General features: G+C 29.0%; 1 protein-coding gene across 1 annotated transcript; it reads right to left on the reverse strand.

The window, feature by feature from the left end:
• Positions 1-8,131: 8,131 nt before the first annotated feature.
• Positions 8,132-9,308, reverse strand: LOC148233687 (chymotrypsin-2-like). The gene is made up of 4 exons (XM_088188950.1): positions 9,260-9,308; positions 9,042-9,201; positions 8,416-8,803; positions 8,132-8,340 (listed from the first exon to the last, which is right to left on the reverse strand). Exons 1-4 carry the CDS (start codon positions 9,306-9,308, stop codon positions 8,185-8,187), a joined length of 753 nt encoding a protein of 250 aa, XP_088045076.1. The 3' UTR covers positions 8,132-8,184.
• Between the last annotated feature and the right edge of the window lie 485 nt (positions 9,309-9,793).

Here is a 9,793-nt window from a genome sequence, read left to right on the forward strand (position 1 = left end):
TTTATTTGTTAAGGTCGTTCTTAATATTCTTAACGGTGTTTAAAATTTATTATGGCAATACAAAATTTATACGCGTGAAATATCAAAACGATACAATGCCAATATTTATATTAAAAGCTTCAATACAATATTTCTCGGTGGTAATTTAAGCCTAATCAAGCTGTGGAACGCGTGGAACATGCAAGAAAATAGTGTGTTGACGTACTAACCTTAATCCCGAGGGAACGACACTGTGGGGGAGTTATTTGCGGAGCATGCACAGGAAAATAGGACGACATTGGTAGCGCTCCCGTGGCGGCTCTGTTCCTAACTCGATAAGGTGGGACTCATAATCACATCAGTGCGGTACCTGATTGCCCGCGGCCGACCTCTGCAAACACCACGCCAATCTACCAAAACGACAGACTCTTATTGTGCTCATTGTTTCGGACACGCAACGCTGGTTTGGCCTCAAGCAGAGCCTAAAAATATTAATAAATATTATTAATAATATGGGGTTTAATAATTTATCAAGGGTCCAAACTGGGCGCTCTGCTCTTCGTTTAATTTAGTTACAAATTTAACTATCACAATCTAAGAGAGTATCGACCATTATGAAGAACGGTAAATAAAAACAAATGAAATTAAATAAAAAATGGTAGGAATTAAATCAACTAGACAAAAGAATAATAATTAGAGCTTTAAATTGTTCGCCAAAACATAATTTAAAAAAATATTTAATAATATTAAATTTTTAATTTGAAGAATCTTGGTGATGGTGGCAACATTATAGGAGCAAAAAGCAAAGAACTTAGAAATTCAATAAAGTGACTTTCATACAACTAGTAAGCCAACCTATTGGTCCATTGATCTCTAAAAATGCCAGACACTCTCGACTTCTTCATATTCAGACAGGTGGAAAACAGCTACCTCGATATAGAAAAGAATCTCGAGCTTAATTCGTGAAGAAATAATTAATAAAAAATAGACTAACTCTCACCAACAAAACGACAGATTGGGATAACTTCACCGCAGAACTGAAAAACAACATTATGTTGAGCGTACAGTTAAAAACAAAACAATTCGAAGAAGACACTGAATACTACTTTATTGACATACAGAAACCAGCATCGAATAATACTAAAGAACCCATATGGCATTAAGCAATAATAACAAAATAAAGATAAGAAATCTAGTAAATAAAAAAAAATGCAAGAAGAATATGGCATCAAATCAGAGACACTAAAGATAAAAATATTGTAAATAATAAAGCACAACAATTGGAACGAAAAATTCAGAAACTCAAGAAAGATTCGATAAATCATTATAACATATATGTTATATGGTGCATATTATTTAAATCGATACTATGAGGTACTTCCATTCATAAAAATGCAGTACAAAATTATACATTATTATTTAATATCTCATTGAAAATTGTAATGTAATAATATAAATGCTGACTGTATCTGCTGGTAATTAGATAAATTTACTCGGTTTGTCGCTCGCCTTTAGATAAATGCCTTATCGTCAAAACCGTATTTGATTCATTCTAGATATCTCGGTCGGCCGATGGGTTCAATAATTACGTTCGTAAACTATGAAATATATCTGCAAAGGAGAGAGTTAATCAAAGTCCGTCAAGTTTTGGCCCTTCGCTCTGATACTAAGATTATCAGTTTCGATGAAGACAGTTGCAAATTAATTGCGGGGCATCTTGCAGATTAGATTGGCTCTTCAAACTTAAATTAGTTTCGTGCAAAAGCGAACCTTAATCTCACTACCGATGAACGTAAGTAAATTTTTAAACCTCGGTTGAGTATACAGATGACCGGTGGAGAGCCACGAACGGTCAAAGTTTAAATCGTGCAAACGAAAGCCGACCAAACCTATTGCAAAACCGAACATAAATCTTTCGAATGCTTTAGAAACCGGGAAGTCTGATTTGGAAACTTTCTAACTCTGGAAAGGATTTGTATATTCGCATATAGCACATAATACTTGCATTCGGTTGATGTCGTAAAAGTCTGTGGAATATTAAAAAATATCAAATAAGGTTCGATTTGGAATAGTACTTCGTTGTAAATTTAATATCAGAGCTTAATTATTCATGAAAAGGATTTCCCAATTTAAATTAAATAAATTATGTGAATTGTAGAAATAAGAAATAAATATTAACTATTCATCTATACATAAAAGTCATAAACTGTTAACTAAAAATCATTATATATAATATACATATGTATTTTAAAATTTTGAACTAATGATAACTTAGGTTAGGCTCTTAATAATTTAAAATATGTTTGTTAAACTATATTTAAAATTATTTAAATTAAAAATAGTAAATTGTTTTATTAAATTCAATATTTCATTATTGTAACGTAAATATATCCGAAAAAACTTTCGCATCACTACATAATAGAGTTTATAAATGAATCGAGGTCATATAAATAACAACAAAAACAATGGCGTATATACTACTGGGAAAATTTACGATCATCTATAAGTCGAACTTTTTTTAGGTTTGTTCGAAAGTTTGGAAGCAAAAATGGTCATTAAAAGAGAAAGTCGCATTTACCATCGGTTATGAAGGACATAAAAAATTGCACAATAAACTTTATCGGTCGGAAAATATTAAAAGATTATGGCTATTATAACTTTATGTATTTAGTAATGTATAATGCACAATAACATTTATATACAGCTGCCTAAAAAGTTTACCGTTAATAAAATATAAAATATTAAACCGACAAGGTTTATTAAAAAACACTTACACATAATTAACATAATTTTAATTAGTGAAAATCTCAAAAAAAAACGTGTTTAAATAAACAAAATTCTCTTAAAAACTAACGTATTAGGTTAAAACCAAAGATTACAACTATTATTGGCTACGAGATTATTGAAAAACTAGTAAGTAAGCATTTGTTTGGCGATCACGACGGGAGTACGACGGCCAGCAGTGCTTCGCCCGCCAGTCACTATGTTTTTAATATTAATTTTATATGAATTTTTATTTTAGAAAGGTAAAAACGTTTTTAATTTAAAGAGTAAGGGTTTTTTAAGAATCTTGTTTAAATTAAATGTCGTGTTACGATGAAGCCAAAGGTTGAAAAATGAATTTTTAATATAGAGTAAATATATTTTTTAATGTGATATTTTTAACAAGATAAATGCTATAGGATTAGAGATGACACTTGAATCAAAATACTTATTGCGGATAAGGTATAAAAATATATGCATGAATTCTTTGTCAGGATTGGCTTGCCTTAAGTTTCCGTTTAAACTTCGAGTTTAATCTGCAAAACCACTACAAGGAGCCTCCAAAACAGGTGGATGGGTGAAATAGAACTAGAAGATTAGTCGGAAACTTTTAATTGATAAAAGTGGAACGGAGCAACAAAAGGGAACTTTCTTAATACATGTGCTTTTACGAAACTCAAAATGGGATCGTTAATTCATATTAAAAGAACAATTTCGAATTCAAAGTTTCGATTGGATTTTTATATTATATGATATAAAGAAAAATATGCTACATAAAATATATGCAACAAATAAGACAAACTTTGCACAGTATAATTTTATATTAAAATCTGTTTGTTTTATTTTCAATTTAGATTTATTTATTATTTATTAAAATTATTTTAATCTACACTGTAATATTTTATATATCAAAATATTTTAGGCAATTTTTACATACATTTTTATTGTTATTAATTTCTTGTGTTAATTTATAAAAATATTTTACTTTAACAATACTAATTTTATACTTATATTTTAGCAATATGCGATGAGAATTTATTTACTCTTGACAGATATTTCTCTTAAACCAGATTAAACAGGTCATGTTTTTCTATATATTTTTTAATTAAATAATAACTTTTCCCTATATGTGTTAAATTTATTTAAAATCAATATTGATATTTATTATATATACTGAGTCTTATTTTAGCTTCAATGGAGTTAACATCTATAACATTAAAAAAAATTAAGCTTCTAAAATTATATTTGAAATTATTTTCTATTTTTTTAAATTAACAATGTAAGCTAATTATTACATATTTTATTTAAAGCATTAAAAAACAAACGTTTTTATAAGTAATTAATTTAAAAAAATTCTCCAAATCGAATCAATTTTTTTTCTGTTTTTATATTGACATGTTAGCTTTAATAACTAAAAAAATATTTTCTGCAAGTTTATAGAAAATACAGAAATTATTTTCAGGGTGTGTTTTATAAAAAATGAATATGTTTAAAGCTGTTTTTGTAGTCCCTAGCACAAACACTATATTATTTTTCTGAAATTAAATGTCTAATGGGCATACTTTAAATACGTTTTAAGAGTCAAACATATTGTGCTCTCTATTTGATATTTCAAAGGTCAGTGGTAAAAATTACCAGATTTCTTTTGTAATTTATAAATTGGATGCATTGGCAAACGCAAACTGAAAATATGCCGTTGTCTCTCGGGAGAAAATCCGCCAACGAGGTGTTTACGAGTTTATGCAAACTCATACGCGGATGATTTATGTTGAAACTTGAAGGAAAAGTTTCGACCCTCAAAAATTTACCCCACGTCGGCTTTCACCATGGGATTTTCGCTCCGCCTAAAGGCATCCCTAAAAATATTGACCATAAATCTTAAACGCAATCGTGCATTGTATTTCTAAAATATAATTTAAAAGATTCGCTGATAAATTAGGCACGGAACGTTGTTGATATATTTATATCAAAATATATTTTTGATCAAAATATTCCTAATGTGAGCAATTCGCTCAACTAGGCTATATTTTTATATCTTATTGTCGTTGCTTTTTTTTGTTAAATTTTTCGTCGGCACACAATCATCTCAGACCTTGCAGATTGTGGGTCTCTCAGGTTTTCATCCAACTACCTTGGATCTTTGTTTCGTTCCATATGGCCCTAAGCTAAAAATATTACACATATAAACACCTCTAGTTCGTATCGTCAGACCTTTCTCGAAAATATTGAAATATCCAGCCGGAGAGAAAACATGTTTTCAACCCACACACACATATTTTCGCATAATAAAAAGTTTCATAAACCCCCAGGGGAACCAAAAAGTTTTGGGACTAATAATAAATAATTTTTATATTGTTTAAAACCTTTTTAAAAAAATGAAAAAAGCCGCATTGAAATCGATTCAGCAATTCTCGAATTTTCTTTTGTGTGATTATAAGACATTTAGAAATATTTCATGGCTCTATTACAATAATATTTAGAGTTTAACGAATTTTTTTGAAAGTAATATAATTATAATTATAAAATAATAAACATTTTGTACTAAAAACTAATGACATATTATGCTATGATTAATAAACTTTTTATATAAAAATAAATAATTAACACTTTTAGGTGAATTTAATTTTTTATAGCATATTTATTTAATTCATTTTTAATGAAAATTTTTTTTAAATTTGAACAAAAATTATTTATTAAATTAAATTAAATTAAGATTATGAAAAAAAATTATACCCAGTATTTTTAAAATACACAAAAATTAAGGTAAAAAATAATACATATTAAAGAGGAATATAAAAATTTATGTAGTTATCTTATCTTTGTAGCAAATTAAAAATGTTTTGTAGTGTAATAAATAACATTAAAAAATCCTTTAAATTATCACAGTTTATTTATTATCGCTAATCGGTTTTTAAGTTGAAAAAAAATTATAATCACCTAGAAATCGTCTCGGCTGTTTCATATAATATATGACATCTCATTATTTTCCAGAAATACTCAACTGCCGGTGCAAGTACCATCTCCTGCCGCGTTTTCAAATGAGTTTTTCCTATATATTTGCACTAGTCAAATGAATCCTGAAGTGGAACTGGAGAGCCGGAACGTTCGTTCGAGCGGTCGACATAGGAATTGTGATGCATGGAGAATGATCATTATTTTTATCGTAGAACAAGCTGCGGTGGTAATGTATTTTGATTAAAAAAATATTGATAGTAAGTAATCAGATTTATTATTTATAATTAAAAACAATCCAATCGATTTTAAAATAATGGCTTCAATAATGGTTATGTAACATTTAGCTTGAATTTATATGAATTTATGTGACTACAAAAAATCACTAAAAGACAATTAAAACATTAATATTATATTATTAAATATTTATATTACATTATAAACAAAAACATAAAAGTTTAAATAAATCAAATAAAAAACAAGTACGGTAAATAATCTTTTGCAAAATAAGTAAAAGATTTTTTTTATGGCTGGCGAAGCGTTATTTTCTACAAGTCAAAATTAAGAATTTCAAGCTACTTAATTAACAAATTGCTTCTAGGATTTAGAAATGATTTTATTATTTAAATGAGAGGTACCAGAAAATCTAATATATTTTCATAATGCATGGCAAACTGTGTTTTTTTAAGTTCAAGCCACAAGGATGTGTTTTACAAGTTTTGCTTGACATAGCTCAGAATGAGAGCATCTATATTAAAATTATTCTTAGGGCAAAATTTTAATATAATTTACATCCTGTTTGCTATTTATATGACAATATATGAATAGCCCAATGATATGAAGTGACTCATAAGTAGTCAGTTTACTGTGATAATTTGCAATTCATATGCGAAATCAGAACAAGATATATCCATCTCAAGCGATTTATTTTAAGATTAACCAGAGTAAACAAATTTAGAATGATATTTACAATAGATGACAAGAGCTTAAAAACCATATAATAAAAGTCACTTTTATAGTAAATTAAAACAATAGGAGAAAAACATATATGTAAATACAAGCATGTGTGTTATTGTATGTATAGTTGTAGATTATCTCAGTGCATAGAAGCTAGACGTTAAACCAAACGATCCGAAGTAGAATTTGGGTAGGCCACAAAAGCAAATAGTAAGTTTGAAATGACCGACACAACTAGAACCTAAATGTGAATCTTCTCGGCGCTGAGAAGTTTATGGCTCCCAAATGGCGAACCCATCAGTGCACTATTGTCGGCGTCGGAAATTATCAAAAGCAAACTTTGAAAATCGCCGCCTAGATGAATATTCAAATATGAAAACTCGGCCGAGCTTACTGTTTTATATGTGAGTGATCGATCAATATAATATAGTAGCAACCAGTTGTAAAGTCAACGGATACATACAGGATACAGGAGCTTAATAGGTGACTACACAAATATAATAAGATATATTAAATATGTTTTTCCGTGTCTTATGTAGCTTTTTACTTTTCGAATATGACGATGCAATATTTTTGGTCCTCCATGTTGAAATTATGATTTTAATTTATAATTTATATAAAATTTAATGTTAAAAATGTATGTCATTCACTAATGGATAACCATGTTGGGGCCTATTTATATTTATATATTGATTTTAATTATGGCCAAAATTTGGCGGCACTCTGGTAACACTGGCGTGACGGTTTTTTCTCTTCACTGGCAAAATTTGGCGCATTCGGACGTGCGCCGTCACGCGCTTGCGCATTTCATAAATCTTCAATAAAATACAACTGTAGCGGCTCAATTTATGTATAATTGCCACCCGTCACCATCCCGTCGCAAGCCATTTCACAGCAACATTTTTTATTCTATTACATATTTAAAAACAAAAACATCACTTTCATTTGAAAAAATGGATAATAATGTGTTACATTGTATAGACTTGGTAACCGATTTAGGTGTCATATTTTAAGAGGACTACATATTCCATCATATGCAATATAATTTTGGGATTTGGCTTGTGATACGTGCCTTAATTAAGGAGCTTATAGTAGTTATCAAACAATAAAATTGACTTACTTATTTTCTAAGGAAAATAAAAAGTTTTCTCAGATACCTGTGCGTAGAGAATAAAAATACGATTTGTTTTATTTCCCAAAAATTCCTACAAGGTATGCTGAGCTTTGATTATTTTGAGTCGCGTCAACGTGTGTACTTGTAAAATAACTTCTTTAAGCTGCTAGTAAGAAATGTACACAATATGAAGATTCTGTAAAACTCCATCTAATTACCAGCTCTTCCTTTCCTGAGTATTGTTTGAAGTACCGCAAACAATACTCAAGAAAGAAAGTATTAATTAGTTTCAAACAATGTTGCTAATATTTTTATGCATATTTTTTATGTGCAGCGTAAGGTGCATTGGTGTAGAAAATAATCTTAAACTGGTAATAAAAATTGTTTTTATTTATTAAATTATACCAGCATTAACTTGATTATGGATACAAGTTAGTTATTTGAGTCCACCAAATCCATAAGCTATAAGATGCAACTCTGGTAGACACATCAGGCAATCCAGTTGCGCAAGGACTTCCCCATGAAACTATTCCATGTAGTTCATTACCAAAAACTAATGGACCGCCAGAATCTCCCTAAGTAAGAAAAAATATATATGTATAAATAGATTGTTTTTATATATCTCAATATATTTATTTAAAAAAACATACCATGCAGAATCCTTCACCTTCCTTTGTGTAAGTGCATAGTTGTGACGAAGCAATTTGGCCAGCACCCCATATAGATTGGCAAGTCTCTAAATTCATAGAAGTTGTAGTCAATACCTGCAAATTATCAGGAATCCAATTTGCATCTGAAGACTCAAGACCCCAGCCGGTAACATTCAACGGTGAATTGTCTGGTACTGCGAATAACGGTACTACAAGTGACTGGACATACTCTCCAAACATTATAGTTTCGGTCGTTTTGATCATTCCAATGTCATTAAGAACAGAAGAAGGATTAAATTGACTGTGACGGATAACTTTTAACGGAAAATATTTAGTTCCTCCTTTAGTTAGATAGATTGATCCTACCCACATATATGCTGGACTTGTTCTGAAAAAGTTTAATATAATAATTAGGTATGTAACTATATTTATTCTATCATGACTTAACAGGTTTCCCTGATGCGCCATTAATAAGCATACTGTGAATAGTCCACAAAATTTTCAGTTAACATACTTAAAAAAAGTAATCCTCACATTGATTATTAAACCAACAAAATATCACTACTTTATAGATCGAAATAACAGTACATCATTTTTTTAAATATATATATAAATGTTCAACGTACCCTAAACAGTGAGCAGCAGTCACTATCCATCTGTTATTAATAATTGAACCACCACAATTGTGATTATCATTCGAGTCTCTCAAAGACACTTGATACGTAAATTGACCTTGCAATGCGTTGCTACCTCCAACAATTCTTGGGACCAGATTATTTTCTTGAGCTGTAAAATAAGTTATTTTAATATAATATATACATACATACCATATATATTTCCTTGCCTGTAGCAAAAGCTAGCACGCATACAAAAACAAAGTTGTAGATGTTCATCATGAATATTTTGCTCAACGTGTGCTTACGTGAACAAATAATCTTCATAAATATCAATTAAAGCAAATATATATGTATTTATATATATTATTAGTAAAAATTGCAGTGACTACAATAATCTTATCTTAGTATTTAAATGAAAAAATATGCAATCTCAAGTTTTCTATTATTATGTTACATGCCTATGATTAATTGCCCATTTTTTTAATAGTAAAGAATGTTTGTAATTTTTTATGTTACCATTATATTATATCATTGTGAATAACGAATAGTATTTTAATTTTAAAAATATATAAAGTCTTTTTTTTATACGAGACTCAATTTCATACATAATTAGTATTAAGGTTTATTTTTTAGAATGTAATTAAGTAATCTTGATAAATTAATTACACTACACATAAAGTGTTATCAGTGTTTGTTCAAGTATTTATTTCCTCAGAAAAAAACATACAAGGCGATGAACTTATTACAATTTTATAGTAATG

The sequence above is a fragment of the Plectrocnemia conspersa genome, unplaced genomic scaffold, assembly GCF_051122295.1.
Source record: "Plectrocnemia conspersa isolate PC_06_02 unplaced genomic scaffold, ASM5112229v1 ptg000007l, whole genome shotgun sequence".
Lineage (NCBI taxonomy): Eukaryota > Metazoa > Arthropoda > Insecta > Trichoptera > Polycentropodidae > Plectrocnemia > Plectrocnemia conspersa.